We start from the raw sequence: 18,105 nt of genomic DNA, 5'->3' as shown, positions 1-18,105 counted from the left end.
TGAAAAAAGAAGAAAATAAAATCTTTTTGGAGTTTTATAAAAAAAATGAATGCAAATTAAGGCTAAAATGCTATGCAACCTAAGTTACAATGCATGAGAAAGCAAAAAGAAAAAGGGAATACCCCACCCCAAGCTTAGAAATAAGCATTGTCCTCAATGCTTGGGGCGAGGCGAAAGTACCTAAACCGGGGGATCGGGAGGAGGATATGGGTATTGGGGGTAAGGGTAGGGTAAGGTGGAGGTGGATATGGGTGAGTGGGTGGAGGGTATGGATAGGGAGGAGGAAGTGGTATGTTCTCAAAGGGGTTTTGTGATTGGTGCCACCCCCACATATGGTGCATCTGATGAGACATGATTTGGTAAGAGACACAAAGAGTCTCGAACCATTCGACAAAATTGGGGGGAAGCGGGTAATATCCGGGAGGTGCTTGGGGCTGGGCTTGTTGTGGACCATGGGTGGGCTCATCGTCGATCTCGTCATCCATATGCATCCCGTCATCATCTTGAGCCTGGAGCGCATCCTCATTGACTGACTGAATGATGGTCCTCGCGAATCTCCACTGAGTGCGATCGTGGAAGGTGAAGTTGGAGACTCGGGGGTCGGGAAGAATAAGATATACGACCCCTTGAGGACAGTACCATGTAAAACTACTCTTGTTCCTACGACAGATGTGATGCAGGTTTGTGAGAACCTGCTCATCCAAGAGAATTTTGTCGTCGACGAACGTATAGTCGTCCAAAAGCTCAATGTCAATACCGCGGGCTAAAAGGGTGACAAATCCTCCAATGCAAATATCACCGGTTGTTTTGGTTCTCATGAGTCCGCATTTGTGGAAAAAGAATGAGGAAAAATCTAGGATCGATGGGTTTTCACGTCGCGTCATGTACCAAAGGAAGAAGAGCTCATTTTTTGTGACTTGACCGACTTCTTTGCGGGCAAAAACAGTGCACACCAAGATACGATGGGCAATGCGGAGGCATGGGTGAATGATGGAGGTTGCCTTATCGCGACCGACACATGAAAAGATCCCCCCGGTGATTTCTGTCCAAAAAGTCTCGTGGTTGAACTCGGCAGGAAAGGTGTCGAAAACCGTGAATGTGTTCGAGGAAGGTAAGCCCAATATGTCATTTATCCTTAAAAAATCAATGTACGCCCGGTCCCCCATAAGTTGGAATGCAACCTTTTTTATCTCGCTGTCTAACCCGCAGTCGGCAAGGAACTCTCTAGTAGGGAGCTCGTAAGTGTGTGCCATGAGTTCGAGAAGGTTTTCCCACCCGATGTTACGGAACAATTGAGTAACCCCCTCAAGAACCCCTAATGAAATGAGCGTGGGTTTTCACACAAATTTTGTGAAGGCAACCTTCCTATGCAAACTCTTCTTGTACTTTTCAGTCGCCTTTGCGTCCCGAAACCTTGGAATGTCGGGTTCATCATTTTGAGCTCTAGCGGGGGCTTTGCCTCGGGCGGCAGCCGAGCGTTTTCTAGATGTGGACATGATCAACCTGCAAGGAAACAAACAACTACACGGACCAACAATACCAAAAAATAATATTTCAATGCAAATCACCAATCGACTCCCTATGGACTTTTAAAATGGTTTAACAATCAAAGCAAGAAAGAATTCCTAGACTCATTTGATGCAATACCATATAAATTGTTGTTCTAAAACATACATATCAGTCAATTAAAGTCAATGAAAGAATGTACCCGTTTGTGACATCCCCAATTTCACGGCCAGAGAATATCGATTTTGTTTATGCTTTATAAAAATCAGAGTACCCTTTTAATAAAAATGTTGCGGAATTTGTTCCCAGAAAATACATGATAAATACTTTATCAAAACATTTCCGAAGAAATGTATTTTATTCATTTAAAACATTTGGGATGTCATCGTCAATACTGAAACATAAGCATAAACAAACATTACATTCATTTACACTAGTGATCTACATCTCTTTTAAATCTCTCATTGTAAAGTAGCTTCATATCGACACCTGTGATACAAATAAGCTTGAGTGGGTCAGGTTGGGAAACCTGGTGAGTACATAGGGTTTTTAACCCACAATAATATAATTATTATATTTAATCATCAAACAATCAACCCAATTACCCATCCCCATTATCTTCTTTAATCTTAAGGATCTACCCTAAGAATCATCTATCCTTCATTCCTAAGGATTATCCTAAGGAATAGGCACGAAGTCCATCGTTGCCCGAGATTTATACAACAGACACTAAGTCCATAGCTGCCAAGGTAACCAAAGGAATAGGCACGAAGTCCATCGCTACCCAAGATTTATACAACAATCACTAAGTCCATGGCTGCCAGGGTTCATCTATACGGTACTAAATCCATAGCTACCAACATACATCTATACAGTACTAAATCCATAGCTACCAACGTACATCTATACAGTACTAAATCCATAGCTACCAACGTTCTCTATTAGGCACATCTATCAATATTATCCTTTAGGTGCAGCTGTCAGGATTGTGTTGTTCTCAACCAGGCGCAGCTGCCAATATCATCTACTAGGCGCAGCTGCCAATATTATCCTTTAGGCGCAACTGCCAAGATTATGTTGTATCTATTAGGTACAACTACCAATATTATCCAATAGGTGCAGCTGCCGGGATATTTAGATTACAACTGGTGAACACGTAAATCAAAAACACCTAAGGGTTATGGCGCAGCTGCCAATATTCATCTATATTATATTTCATCCCTCATTATTTATCTACCCATGTTCTACCCAACATATTCGTAGATATAAAAATCCATATACAGTTTAAATCATTTAAAACATGTATAAAATATTCATTCAACATCCATCTCAAATAAACAAACAATATCAGTATACACATAGCACGTATTTTACACAAAATATTTCATATCTATGTGTAAGATGAAAGTGACTATACACTCACTTGATAAGACGACGATTGGACAACGCTTCGTCCCTTAAAACAATATTCTTTGATGAAACTGAGATGTTTTCTCAAAAACCGGGCTTCATGCGGGCAGAGTTTCGGCTCGAAAACTCTTTTTCTCGGGATCTTCGGGGCGTCGGGACTTGCTTCGGGTGTCGATATGTAACCGGGGTGTCGGGGCAGTGTAGAGGGGCTTAAAGATGAAAAATAAATAGGAGAGAGGTTAGAAAATGGCAACCAAATCCGGAGAGTTTCGATTCCTATTTATATGCTGAAAAATCACATTCACGTCGTGAACCAGGTATATTCACGTCGTGACTTTTGATCCTGGTCATCCCCTAGGCTTGACGTGTGTCTTCTAGGCTCGAAAGGTGTCGTTCACTGAGTTCACGTCGTGAACACTGTGTTCACGTCGTGAACGCAGTCAGGTCTCAAAGTTTGTGCTCCGAACTTCAGGAATTCATATCTTTCGCATACGAACTCCGTTTTTGACGTTCTTTATATCCACGTGTAGGTGAAATTATGCTCTACAACTTTTGTTTAGACTCCATTGGCTAATTTTGACTTTATTTTTAATATTACATTTTTAACGGGCCTGGACAAGAAAAGTCCGTTAAAAATTCATAACTTCTTCATCCGACGTCCGTTTTCGTCTGTCATTTTACCGTTGAACTACTATCAACAAGATCTTTGATTCTCGTTTATATTGTTTCGGCTAAAAATCACTCGATCTAAATTTCGAGTTTTGGGCTGCATACTACTAAGTCGAAACTTAGAAAAATCATAACTTCCTCATACAAAGTCAGATTTAGGCGTTCTTTTTATGCATGCTCTCGGTTTAACGAACTCCACGACTTTTGTTTAGATCACTAAGGCTAAAAATCGTTCTATCGTAAATTCACTATTTACGTCACGCAGTGTCGTGTCGGTTCTGTCGCGAAACTTCGACAACTCATAACTCCTTCGTTATAACTCGGATGTCGGCATTCTTTATATATCCGGAATCCTTGTAACATATACTACTACTTTTATTAAAACTATTCATTCTACATAATCTTCTATCAAAAAATCATTTTCGACACTTATTGTCCTTAAATTGACTAGCCCGAATCTGCGGGCGTTACACCGTTGGTGACCACGACTTTTAAAAGTCAAAAATTTGCGTGCGAAAATTCGAGATTTGAAAAAATCTTGCAACACTCCACCCCAAGCTTGAAGCTTTGCTCAATTCCCCATGAGAAGTAATTTACTGCGAAAACCCGAGAAATCCGGCAACGGGTCGAGATTCCGGCAAAACGTTCCATCGAGTTTTGAGGAATATTTTTAGTGTGGTTTGTAGCCTCGACCAAAAGGAAGACAATGGTGGTGTCGGAATTGCGAGAGGTGGCCGGAGTTGGCCGGAAAATGCCCGGAAAGTAGCAAGATGGTAGTGGTGGCGCCTGGAATTCCGGCAACAGATCGGAACGGTTTTTGGGTGGGGTTTGTAGAGCTCGAAAAATGGGAGAGAATGGCGGTGGTTTCACGTAATTCCGACCGACGGTTTGACGGGAAATCAAGTTTTTGTGTTGGAAGTGGGAGGTGTTTTAATGGAGTTTAGGGTAAAGAAGAAGAAGAAGTGGGGAAGAAAGGGTCAACTGGGGGTATTAGTGGGTTTAACTTGCAGAAACCTTCTCAACTCTTTTGACGTATGGGGCTTAAAATTCAAGACTCTCTTGGCTGCATGAAGGAAGAAGAAGAAAGGTGAAATACAAAAAGAATTTATCTAAAGTGTTTATGCGGAATTAGAAAACATGAAAACATTAAGTTTTCCAAAAATGCCTTTCTTTAACGTCTTTGGCGAGACGTCCTTCCAGCTTGATTCAACACCTCGGGACATCCAAATGGATGGTTTCAAGGGCATTTTCATTAAAACCTTCATAGAATGGCTTCAAACGATGCCTGTTGACTTTGAAAATTTGTCTCGTTTCTTCACTTTGTATTCCAACCGCTCCGTGCTCACAGACTTTTAGCACAACAAATGGACCTATCCATATTGACCTCAATTTTCCAAGAAATAACTTCAATCGCGAATGGTAAAGCAAAACCCTATGCCCCAGTTCAAAATGCTTATGGGTGATAGACTTGTCGTGGAAGAGCTTCGTTTTTTCATTGTAAATTCTCGAGTTTTCATAATAGTCATTTCTCAATTCTTCTAACTCTTGAAGTTGAAGCTTCCTATGTCTTCCCACCTCATCAATATTGAAATTGCATTGATTTACCGCCCAAAACGCACGGTGCTCCAATTCCACGGGAAGATCACATGGCTTTCCAAAAACCAACCTAAATGGGGACATTCCTACCGGGGTCTTGTAAGCGGTCTGATAGGCCCACAAGGCATCATCAAGCCTCGAACTCCAATCTTTTCTTGTAGGATTCACTGTTTTCTCAAGAATATACTTCACTTCACGATTCGAAACCTCCGCTTGGGCATTCGTTTGATGGTGGTAGGCGGTAGAGACACGGTGGGTCATGTTGTACTTTCTTAGCAAAGCCTCCATCATCTTATTGCAAAAAATGCGTCCCTCTGTCACTAACCAAAGCCCTAGGCAAACCAAATCTCACAAAAACATTAGACTTTAAAAACTCGATAACCGTTTTGGCATAATCCGATCGTGTGGCTTTGGCTTCAACCCACGTAGAGACATAGTCAACCGCGAGCAAAATATAAACGTTGCCAAATGAGACGGGAAATGGGCCCATAAAATCAATCCCCCATACGTTAAAAACTTCACAAACAAGGATTGGATTTTGTGGCATTTGGTTCTTTTGTGAAATGTTCCCCATCCTTTGGCACCGTTCACAACTTTTGCAAAACAAGTAACAATCGCATGACAAGGTTGGCCAAAATAGTCCACACTCAATAACCTTTCTCAAGGTCCGGCTAGGTCCGAAGTGTCCCCCACAAGCAAATTCATGAAAAAATTGCAAAATGAATTGATGTTCTTGTCGGGGCACAGTCGCACACATCGCCTAATGATTTGATCGGGACAATGCTTCCATAAATAAGGTTCGTCCCACATGTAGTATTTTGCATCACTTTTTAATTTGTCTTTTTGAGCACGTGAGAATGTGTCGGGATACCTTTTTGTGACCAAAAAGTTAACGATATCGGCATACCAAGGAATAGATTGAGTAAGGGAAAAGAGATGCTCATCCGGAAACTCGTCCCGCAACGGGAAAGGAGTCTCATTTGAAGTGATCCGGCTTAGATGGTCGGTGTAACGCCCGTAGACCTGGGCTAGTCAATTTAGAGACAATGAGCATCAAAAATGACTTTTTGATATAAGATTATTTAGAATGAATAATATTAACTAAGTTGTAGTGGTCGTGACAAGGTTTTCGAATATATAAAGAATGTCGAAATCCGAGTTATAACGAAGAAGTTATGATCTGTCGAAGTTTCGCGACAGAACCGGCACGACACAGCGCGACGTAAATAGTGAATTTACGTTAGAGCGATATTTGGCCTTAGCGATCTAAATGAAAGTCGTAGAATACGTTAAACCGAGAGCGTGCATAAAAAAAAACGTCTAAATCTGACTTCGTATGAGGAAGTTATGATTTTTCGAAGTTTCAGCATTAGAAGTATGCAGCCCGAAGTTCGAATATGGGATCGAACGATATTTAGCCAAAACTTTATAAATGAGAATCGAAGATCTCATCGATAGTAGTACAACGACGAAAAGACAGACGAAAACGGACGTCAGACGAAGGAGTTATGAATTTCTAACGGAGTTTTCCTGTCCCGGCCTACTAAAAATAATATATTAAAAATAAAGTCAAAATTAGCCTACAAAGTCTAAATGAAAGTTGTAGATCTTGTTTTTACCTACGCGTCGATATAAAGAACGTCGAAAACGTAGTTCGTATGCGAAATTTATGAATTTCTGGAGTTCGGGGCGCGAAACCCCAAGACTGTCAGAGACCACGACGTGAAATCAGTGGTCATGACGTGGCATGTCTTCTAACGCCTCCTAGAGTCTGCCAGACCCAACTTGCGATGACGCATGCAGTGACGATCAAGCCCACGACGTGAAAGTACTGTTCACGACGTGGAAAATGAGAAATCAGCCTTATAAATAGAATTCAAGGGGCAGCCGAGTTTGGTTGCTCAATCTCTTCTCTCCCACTCCCGATACCCTCTCTAAGCCCTATTTTAACCCCCCCCCCAAAGCCCCGATATCATCTCGAGACACGAAGCAAGTCCCGAAGCCCGAAGATCCCGAGAAGAAAAGAGTTTCCGAGCCGAAGCTTTGCCCGCGAGAAGCCCGGTGTTTTAAGATATTCTAGTTTCACCGAAGAATACTACTCTTAGAGCCGTAGTGCTGTCCGAGCATCGTCTAAACAAGTGAGTGTATAGTCCCTTTCATAAACACGATTTTAGTACAAGTATTGTTTGAATGTATTAAGTATATGTTTTGTGTGAGTGTGTAGTCACTTTCTTCTATCACATAATTATGAAGTATTTGATATGAAATACGTGTTATGTGTACATATTGTTGTTTATATGTGAGAATGCATATTCACTTTCTTCTAACTCATAGATATGATTTATTCTCTATGAGATACGTGCTAGGTGTTATATATTGTTTGTCTATTTGAGAAGGGCGTGGAAATTGATGTTTTATATAAGTGTTAAATGATTTAAACTGTGTAAGTATTTATATCTACGAAAATGTTGGGTAGAACATGGGTAGATGGGATAGTTGGTGTGTGATGGAAGATGGTATGAGTAAACCTTGGTGACTATGGAGTTAGCGCCTACTGTTAAGTAAACCTTGGTGACTATGGAGTTAGCGCCTACTGTTAAGTAAACCTTGGTGACTATGGAGTTAGCGCCTACTGTTAAGTAAACCTTGGTGACTATGGAGTTAGCGCCTATTGTATAAACTTTGGTGACTATGGAGTTAGCGCCTACTGTTAAGTGAACCTTGGTGACTATGGAGTTAGCGCCTACTGTTAAGTAAACCTTGGTGACTATGGAGTTAGCGCCTACTGTTAAGTAAACCTTGGTGACTATGGAGTTAGCGCCTATTGTATAAACCTTGGTGACTATGGAGTTAGCGCCTATTGTATAAGCCTTGGTGACTATGGAGTTAGCGCCTATTGTATAAGCCTTGGTGACTATGGAGTTAGCGCCTATTGTATAAACCTTGGTGACTATGGAGTTAGCGCCTATTGAGTAAACCCTGGCGACGATGTGACTTCGTGCCTATACCTCAGGTCAATCCTTAAGAATGAAGGATATATGATTCTTAGGGTAGATCCTTAAGATAAGTGGAGATAATGGGGATGAGTAATTGGGTTGATTGTTATGATTAAATATAATAATTATATTATTGTGGGTTGAAAACCCTATATGCTCACCAGGCTCCCAAGCCTAACCCACTCAGTTTTCTTTGTATCACAGGTATCGATTGCGAAGACCCATTTCACTGAGAGATTATAAGACATGTAAATCACTAGTGTAAATGAATGTATGATATGTTTATGCTTATGTGTCTGTATCGGAACATGACATCCCGAGGTTTTATTATTAAAATAAAAATACATTCTCTTTGAGAAATGTTTTGATAAGTTATTATCATATCTTGTTTTGGGAACAAATTCCGCAACCGTTTTCTTTAAACGATTACTCTGATTTATAAAACAAAGCATAAACAAATCGGTCTTTTCTGGCCGTGAAATTGGGGATGTCACAGTTGGTATCAGAGCATTAGTTTAAGCGAACTAGGAATTTGTAGGATTTCTAGACTTAAACTTAGAATGCTAAGCGATGATTGTGAGATGAGTGTCTACCATATTTTAGACACAAGCACTAGTATATTTTAGGAAAGATGCCTAAAATGATTGTATGTGCTAAATGCTATATGTTTGCCATATATGATGTTATTTGTTCGGATCTATGGTCTGTTGCCGACCGGATCTGGAAACCTTATGTGTTTAGGATTCTAAGCGTACGACTACGGTATTAGAACTAGCATGTAAACGTTTCGGAGTGATAAGGAGATTTATACGTCTATCGTAAATAAAGCTTTCTTATCTTAAATTCTCGCCCGGTACACCGAACGTCTGCTTGGGTGTACAAAACGTTATGGTGAAGACTCGTAGAGAGTTGAGTAAATGGAGGAAATGAAAAGGCTTATGATAGTGAATGACACCTATCGGAAGATATCGTAAGAGTGGTGTCTTGCCTTTAGAATATGTCAGACAGTACATTTAGAGGAATACGATACGTCCGAAGTACACCGTCGATTGGCGGGATGATGGAACAATTGGTGTTATTCCTGAAGTTGTCCCATCGGATGAACTTTCCACCACCAACCAAGTTGAAGCAGGATTGATGATTGAAGATACGCATGGAAGAAGTCCTAGTAGAGTCTAGGAAAATTTTATGATTAATTGGACACATTCGTATGTGTTAAATTGTTTTGTGATTTTAGGACTTGGGGACTGCGCGACAATACTTGGAACGAGTATGAGTAGGTGTGAATAGTAGTAGAGATCTATACTACTGGAAACACAGGACTCACGCTTGGATCTGGGAAAGTCACAAGGTTACCAAGAAGCTAGTAATTGGTCCCGTTTTATTCAAGTATGTCGTTACCATCATTTCAGTAATGACTAATGAGATGATTGTTATTCCGACCCTAGTGGTCATATCAAATTGAGTCCGACTACGATGAGTTTGTTACGTGGTTCATGGAACCAAGTTCGATGTAAAATCTGACTTAAGTCAGAAGATTGAAATCAATGCGATCGATGACATCGCACTCGTTGTTAAGGAAGCTTGTAGCTAGAAATGCTACATGCAAAAATGTGATTATTTCGCATTAGAATATGAAGGAAAGTATATTCCATTATGGAATTTGACTCTAAGAGACCTGAGTCTAAACGTTGCATCATACGATGAGAGGTCATTAGAACATGACCCATCGGTCTATTACAATAGATAAGGGAAAGTACTTATCCTAAGAAGAAGAAGGAGTCCTCAATAAGAATTTATTTTGTAACTTGAAGGTTATAAATGAAATTCCAACATAGGACGAAGAACAAGTGCAAGATTTAGCATCACGTTTATTACTTAGGATGGAAACATAACGTATGGAATCATTATACCAGCCCTATTTCCGTTGATGATTCCGGGACGTAATCATCCTAAGGGGGAGATAAATGTAACGCCTGTAGATCTGGGCTAGTCAATTTAGAGACAATGAGCATCAAAAATGACTTTTTGATAGAAGATTATTTAGAATGAATAATATTAACTAAGTTGTAGTGGTCGTGACAAGGTTTCCGAATATATAAAGAATGCCGAAATCCGAGTTATAACGAAGAAGTTATGATCTGTCGAAGTTTCGCGACAGAACCGACACGACACAGCGCGACGTAAATAGTGAATTTACGTTAGAGCGATATTTGGCCTTAGCGATCTAAATGAAAGCCGTAGAATACGTTAAACCGAGAGCGTGCATAAAAAGAACGTCTAAGTCTGACTTCGTATGAGGAAATTATGATTTTTCGAAGTTTCAGCATTAGCAGTATGCAGCCCGAAGTTCGAATATGGGATCGAACGATATTTAGCCAAAACTTTATAAATGAGAGTCGAAGATCTCATCGATAGTAGTACAACGACGGATGCTGATGATAACAGTGCTAAGGATAAACTGATAAAGATTTCTTCCTTGTAGAGTTTATCCATTACAATTTACACTATATTATAAGCTTTAAATGCAAATTTCACAAAGTAATTCACTATTGATGCATAAAAAGATGATGATCATATAGTAATTTACACTTGAAACACTACAAACAAAATAAAAATAGAAAAAGGGCAAAAGTTATGCAATGGGGAGGTGAGGTTTTACAATGGCTTTTGATCTGCTACTAGTTGTAGAGTTTATGTTCCTGGGTTGTGTTTTATCATCATATAATACTTTAGTCAATACATCAATATCCTTGAACAATATTCCATATCCATAAACCTCACCACTTCTCCTTTTGAGCTCGTTTGACATCTTCTTCATTGACTATAGTTTAATGAAAATCAGTATTAAACCTTTAGAAAAAACCTGAATTCATAAGACCTCCCAAAAGATCACTGCTCATGAAACTTTTCAAGCTTCACTGCTTCACTTCTGAACTATCAAATTCAAGTTCAAGACAATCGAATTGATAAGTATACATTCAAATCCAAGAACCAGAAAAGAAAAAAAACAGAGCCTAGGTTCTGCATCAACGATTAACGGAAGAAAAAAGAAAATCAAAACCAAGAAGAAGAAGAAGAAGATCTTGAGGTGTTTCTTAGCAGAAAAAAAAAACACAGAACCATGTTTCTGCATCTATTCAGAGAAGGAACATAAAAAACTGAGGAGGTTTTGTTGCTTAACTGAGAAAGACGATGATGAGGCAGAGATGGTGACGCAGGAAGGGTGTGAGCAATTTCAATGGAAGGCGCCTGGTGTGTTCTGTGATTTTTATGATCGATGGTATTAGGGAAAAGAGAAAAGGGCAAAGGGCAAATATGTGAAGTAATCCCGAGGACCGAGTCAACTGCAATCCGATCAAGGACCCGATCATACATTCGGGGTCAGTTATTACCGACCGAATCAGCACTTTTGGGCTTTACCAAACGGGCTAACCGGACCGAGTCAACCAAAATTGCTGACCCGGACCCAGTCAGCTCAGTATCAAACAACCCCTAACTCTCCTTTACGGTTGGAATTCTACTTTTTTGTTTTAAATTGATTATTATTTTTATTTATTCACCACAGTAAATACAACATTTTTATAATATGTCGGTGAGATGGTATAATGATGGTGACGTGGTAGATTTAATACGTGAAAACCACAACCCACATCCTAACAACTTTCAAATTGTGGTATTTGGAGAGAAAAATAAAATACCAAGACTAAAAATACGTGATCAATATTACACTGGTACAAATTTAAAATCACGTCATTACTTTCTTTTTTAAAAGAGAAATTGATATAAAAGAGACAAGAATAATATGAAAAGGACAATAATTATATAGTTTTAATCATTGAAATATTTGATAATTATGAAAAAACGAATTCACAGTGCAACATATTTTGATTAAAGAATTGTCAATTGGGCGAGTGACTGAGTGAGTGGTCTTCTTCCTCCCCTCTTCCCTTTCAAACCCTCATCGCCTTTGTTTACTATTTTATTTCTTTCACAGAATCCGCGTATTCCATGAACTTTCTCGTGATCCCATCCATCTCTCTTCAATTCTGCAACCGCAAAAGCATCTTAATCTCCCACTTGCGCACTCGCAAACCCTAGATTTTATAACCATCCAGGATTTTGATTCCTATTTTTCATAACCAACTCCAATAATGGCTGAAAATGGCGAAGAGAAGCTCATTGCCGTTGCCCGTCACATTGCTAAAACTCTAGGTCACACAGACAATGCCATGACTGATGACATACTCCAAATCTTCTCTAACTTTGATGGAAGATTACGCGAGAAGCTCAATGAAAACTTAAACGACGGAGACGATTCACGAAACGGTGTAGCTGCGCTTGATCAAACCCTTAAATCTCTCGATCGTCAGATCTCTAGATACGTCACGGTTGACCACCCGATTTGGTCAGATTCCGCCGACGCGTCCACCTTTCTTGACGCTGTCGATGAACTCGTTGCCGCGATCCGGGAGTGGACGCCGATGGCAGCTGATAAAGCAGTCACGGCGTGCCTTGACCGAGCCGAGGATCTACTCCAACAGTGTATGTTTCGGCTTGAGGAGGAGTTTAAGCTGCTAATGGAACGCGGCGGCGCTGATCCCTTCGAGAACACTGACGGAGGTGGCGGTGCTTATGTAGATTCTGATGATGAAGAAGACAATGATGAATACGATGAAGCAGAGATTCCGGTAGCGCATCCGGTTTCGGACTACAACATCATAATCGACGCTCTCCCATCCGGTACGATCAACGATTTACACGAGATCTCGAAAAGAATGGTCGGTGCGGGGTATGGAAAGGAGTGCTCGCTCGCTTACAGCTCGTGCCGGAGAGATTTTTTAGAAGAAAGCCTCTCGAGATTAGGTTTTTCAGGGTTGCAAAAATCAAATGCAGCTCTTGAAGATGATGATAACGAAGTCGAAATCGACAAGTGGATCAAAGCAATCAACATGGCTGTTCGAGTGTTTTACCCTAGCGAACGCCGCCTCTGCGACCGTGTTTTTGGGTACTCCTCCTCCACCGCTGCTGCAGCTGATCTATCTTTCATGGAGGCGTGTAGAATTTCCTCTATGGAGCTCCTTAATTTTGCCAATGGAATCGCAATGGGTAGCAGAGCACCAGATAGACTGTTCAAAATTCTTGACGTTTATGAAGCTGTGAAGGATTTAATGCCTGAATTCGAGGTACTATTTGCTGATCAATACTGTCTGTTCATTAGAAACGAAGCTATAGGAGTTTGGAAAAGATTAGGGGAGTCAATCAGAGGAATTTTCATGGAATTAGAGAATTTAATCCGCCGTGATCCAGCCAAAGCTGCTGTTCCTGGGGGAGGTCTTCATCCCATAACCCGTTATGTCATGAATTACCTCCGAGCTGCATGTTCTAGACCAACCCTAGAACAAGTTTTTGATGAAAACGTTGTTCCTCCAGTGGGTGTCGATAGATCATTCTCACCATCTTCTCCATTAGCAGTACAAATCGCCTGGATAATGGAAGTTCTAGAAAGCAATATAGAGGCAAAGTCTAAAATCTACAGAGATCCTGCTTTATCATCTGTTTTCATGATGAACAATGGAAGGTATATTGTCAAAAAGGTCAAAGATGATGAACTGGGTTCACTTCTAGGAGATGATTGGATCCGAAAACACGTAGGAAAAGTGCGACAATATCATGTGAATTACCAAAGAAATTCATGGAATAAGATACTCAACACTTTGAAACTGGACAACAATAACTTATCTCCCAATGTTGCTTCCAAGTCCTTCAAAGAGAAACTTAAGCTATTTAACTCTCATTTCGAGGAGATTTGTAGAACTCAATCAACATGGGCTATATTTGATGAACAATTAAAAGAGGAGTTGAAGCTTTCAGTGAATGGAGCTTTGCTCCCTGCTTATAAAACTTTTCTTGCCAGGTTTCTTAATATTCAAGATATTGCAAAATATGCAGAGAAACATGTTAAGTTCAATGTTGAAGACGTTGAAGATCGAATCAATGGCTTGTTTCAAGGAACTGCTGTATCTGGAAGTGGTCGGAAATGATAATCCCACAAGTAAGCCAAGCCACTCTTGTTTTTTATTTTATTTTATTTTTTTTGTTTCAGTTTTGTATCATACTGTCTTATGTATGTATGCATAATGCTCTAGCATAGTGTATGTTTTATGCCATGTAACATTTGTTAAATTTTGGCCATTTGTATGCGGGTAATCTCGATCCATCGATGCCCAAATATTTTAAATGTTAATGGAAGCTAAAATAGAATTGTTTCTGTGTACTTTCATTCTACAACTTGTCAAGGATTTGTTTCTTGATGCATTCAGTAACATAGCCATAAGCTTTTTCACTAGGATGAATACTATCAAAAAACAAATATTCAGAAGAGTTTTGACATAGTGGAGTCACTGGGGTGCATATAGGTCCCGCTTCCACCAACCCTGTCCCACAGCATCCAATCATCGTTTCACGAAAACCTAAAACATATATAGCAGCTATTAGTAATGAATCTAAGCTAAGCGACACAGAGTGGATCATGCAGCAAAGCCACTCTGCTAAAAAAAAGTGTTTAGAATTATAAACATACCGTATTTTTCTGGATTATTAATAATATCCATCAGTGGGTTGTATACATCTGCATATACGATTCTACTTCCTTTAAGAGACGCCTGTATACGAGGCAAGAATTGTAGAAGCTTCTTGTTATAGGCTTGAGCTTCCACATTCTGTTCCTCAACACATGTTCTTCCAAATCGTCTGTGAAACTTGGATGTAATTTGAATCGGTAGACAACCAATAGGAGGAAGCCCGGTTATTACCAGTGTACGACTACCGAGTTTGTAAAGCTCCTGCAAATATGTTCATACATACATGAACATAATCAATCAAATATAGTCGGTCATATACATACATACCTTAATGAAGTTATGGAGCATTTCTATGATGAATTCTTGGTAATTATTGATGTCGAATACGGTTCTTCTTGTTGGAATGTCATAGAAGTTAAAAATAAAGTCATTAGTGCCTGCACTAACACTAACCAAAGCATGGTTTATGATTCTCTCTGCCTCTTCTTCTCCGAATATCTTCTTGAGCCTTTCACTGTAATTTTTGAAATAAATAAGTTGTTGAGACAATGGTAAAACTCGAGTGATGTCAGCGGTGAGGTTATCGTATCCGGTTCCAGCTGAAGCAAAACAGACACCTGTACGCAGTTCATTGGCGGGGATATCTGGCTGTAGGAAGGGTGGAATTGTCTGTTTTACCCCTAGGAGAGACGCCAACAAGTCGACAGCTAGCTTCCCGTTTGAAAATCTGCCTGTGGGAATACGGCCCGGGAAGTCTTTTCCATAAGGGTAATGGTTGGCTTTGATAGGGGTAGTTATGTAATTGTTGTTGCCTGTGTCGACAGTTGAATCACCAAATATGAGAATAGCGGGAAACTTTTTGTGGGGTGAGATTGATGGAACGTGCAATAGTAGTAGTGGTAATATCAGGAAGAAAAAACGGAGATGAAGAAGCATTGTGAAACATTTGATTTGATTTGATTTGATTTGATTTCTAAAAATGAAACAGGAGAAGGTTGTATAATATATATATATATATATATATATATATATATATATATATATATTGATTATAGGGTCGTTTTGATTAGCTGGTAAGTGATGGTATAAAAGTTTTGTTGGAGTAGAAGTAAAACAGTTAAGAACCTAAAAGTAAACATTATTGACTTGTACCATCAGCAGTAGAAGCTGTACCTTGCTTTGCTTTGGGTTTTCTCCCAAGAAAAGAAAAAGGGAATTGTTGAATGATTCTGTGAAACCCCTTAAAGAAAGAGAGGAAAGTAGGTAGCTTTAATAACTTGTAACCTAATGCAATGGGACTTGTACCACATGGACATGGGCTCTGCAACGTCTGACCTGACCTGATCTGCTCTTGTGAACGCTGCAAAGTCGCAACTGCCATGTGATTGCCTCTCATTTCAGCCCTCGTTCACGATTAACATTTAATTTGTCAGACTGGTGGCGTGGTTACTGCAATTTTTTTTGTTGGTCTAAAATATAACCAATAAAATTTCTTCACGTTTATGGAGGTGATTTATGCAATATATTATTTTAGGTTTTCTTTTTATTTTTTATTTTGGGCTTAATCTAATACTAACAGGGAAGGGAACTGGTTCAAATGGAGACCACAAAAATATGTGAAAACTAATCATATTCACAATTGAGTGATGTGAATATGATAATAGTTGATATTCATCATTTACATAAAAATCATCATAAATAAACTTGCAAATATCAAACGATTTCTTGTTGTATATCATGGTCTCGGTTTTCAAGGCTTATATGGTTCTCATTTGAATCATACCTTAATCCAGTATTTGGTTTGGTTTAATCATTAATGGTTATGCACACCATTTAGACACCACATAGACATCTTTATCAAAAGTCAACCTAAAGGTAACTACTTATAATCATCGTTTTTCAAAAAATAATGCAAATACAACCAATAAAAATATTTTAAAAACTATATAAGATGTCTAAATTATAAAATGTGTGTTTTTTTAGCCGGTCCCTTTTTGGAAATTTTTGTATGTTGGTTGTCATTTCCCAGCATCATTAGTTTACTTTACATGTTAGGTGTCTACATCCAAGGATACCACATGCAGCTTTATATAAAATAAGAATGACATCACGTAAATACGGAAAACTAACTCATGTGGGTGTACAGAATCTAATACAAATAGAGAGAATGACAACGTGAATAAAATATAAAATAATATGAGTTCAAGGGATCCTTAAAATAAATAGTAAATCATAAAATGTAGAAATCTATAATCCTATCATGAATTCATCATGAAAGCGTTACCTGACAGACTCGCTATCTTTGGTCAGGTGGCCATATGGAAAAGTTGAAGGCCAGACTATAAAGACCAATGAGTAATGACACAGGCTGGTAACATTATAAAGTATAAACCCATATACATGAGAATCGATGCAATGAACTCATATAAATTAGAAACATAATTTAAAAAAAAAAAATTACATGGAAATAAAGTGGTGCAGAAACCAGACCATTTTTGGCTACTATGCATAAAGCAGTTGTGGGTTAAACCGATTTATGGCCCTGTTACAGATCAGATTGGAAAAAACTAGATTAAAAAACCATTACTTTTTTATTTGAGTTTCAGAATTTAACGAAATTTTCATGTTTGATAAGATATTATTGTGCAATAAACAGAACTCATTGTTTCAACATGACAGTAGGTCGTTTGAGAAACCTCCAAATCTGTGTTTCAACAAGTTCAACAAGTGATGAATCAAATTGACATTTTCTTTCTACTTCACTAAAAACCAGAATTCACATAGGTTTTAAATTGGGCTTTTTACCCATGAATATGAATGATCAGCCCATTTATAATTCTTTCCAATGCCCTCGTTCAATTCTATTATTACAATCTATTGGTATTATACGCACAAATACAATCCGGCATTAGAGATGCCATCGAAACAACACGATTATATGACACTTAACACCCCGTTTAACCTCTTGATTGATTTTTAAGCAAATATTTCCATTAATCAATAAAACCCAAAACCACCCGATTATATGCGATATGTAGTGGAGGCGATTAAACATCATAGTCATACTGATACATACAGCATACTGGACTTCCCTAATACTATAAACACTAGCCCAATACTCGAATCGAATTGCATTGCATTGATTACCCATTGTGACTTGTGAGTGTGAGACCAAATTCAACTAAAAAATACAAATTGGACATAAAATATCGAGATATGTCGATTAAGTTGCAAGTTTGTTTCATGGTCGGTATAGTAGAAGCAAAGTCATTAATAGAGTTTTAAGTTCCATTTTTATAAATTTTAAATATTACAAACGGGCTGAACCCGGCCCAAATAATATT

The 18,105-nt window shown here is 38.9% G+C and overlaps 2 protein-coding genes across 2 annotated transcripts; one reads left to right on the top strand and one right to left on the bottom strand.

The window, feature by feature from the left end:
- The first annotated feature begins 12,058 nt into the window (after window positions 1-12,058).
- Window positions 12,059-14,454, top strand: EXO70B1 (exocyst subunit exo70 family protein B1). The gene has a single exon (XM_079071584.1). It carries the CDS (start codon window positions 12,332-12,334, stop codon window positions 14,219-14,221), a length of 1,890 nt encoding a protein of 629 aa, XP_078927710.1. The 5' UTR covers window positions 12,059-12,331; the 3' UTR covers window positions 14,222-14,454.
- Window positions 14,412-15,734, bottom strand: LOC145137456 (GDSL esterase/lipase At2g30310-like). The gene is made up of 3 exons (XM_079071586.1): window positions 15,089-15,734; window positions 14,761-15,022; window positions 14,412-14,650 (listed from the first exon to the last, which is right to left on the bottom strand). Exons 1-3 carry the CDS (start codon window positions 15,695-15,697, stop codon window positions 14,463-14,465), a joined length of 1,059 nt encoding a protein of 352 aa, XP_078927712.1. The 5' UTR covers window positions 15,698-15,734; the 3' UTR covers window positions 14,412-14,462.
- Window positions 15,735-18,105: the final 2,371 nt, after the last annotated feature.

Source organism: Lactuca virosa, chromosome 9, assembly GCF_052849685.1.
Source record: "Lactuca virosa cultivar CGN04683 chromosome 9, Lactuca_virosa_CGN04683_v6, whole genome shotgun sequence".
Lineage (NCBI taxonomy): Eukaryota > Viridiplantae > Streptophyta > Magnoliopsida > Asterales > Asteraceae > Lactuca > Lactuca virosa.
This window is presented reverse-complemented; position numbering and strand designations above follow the sequence as displayed.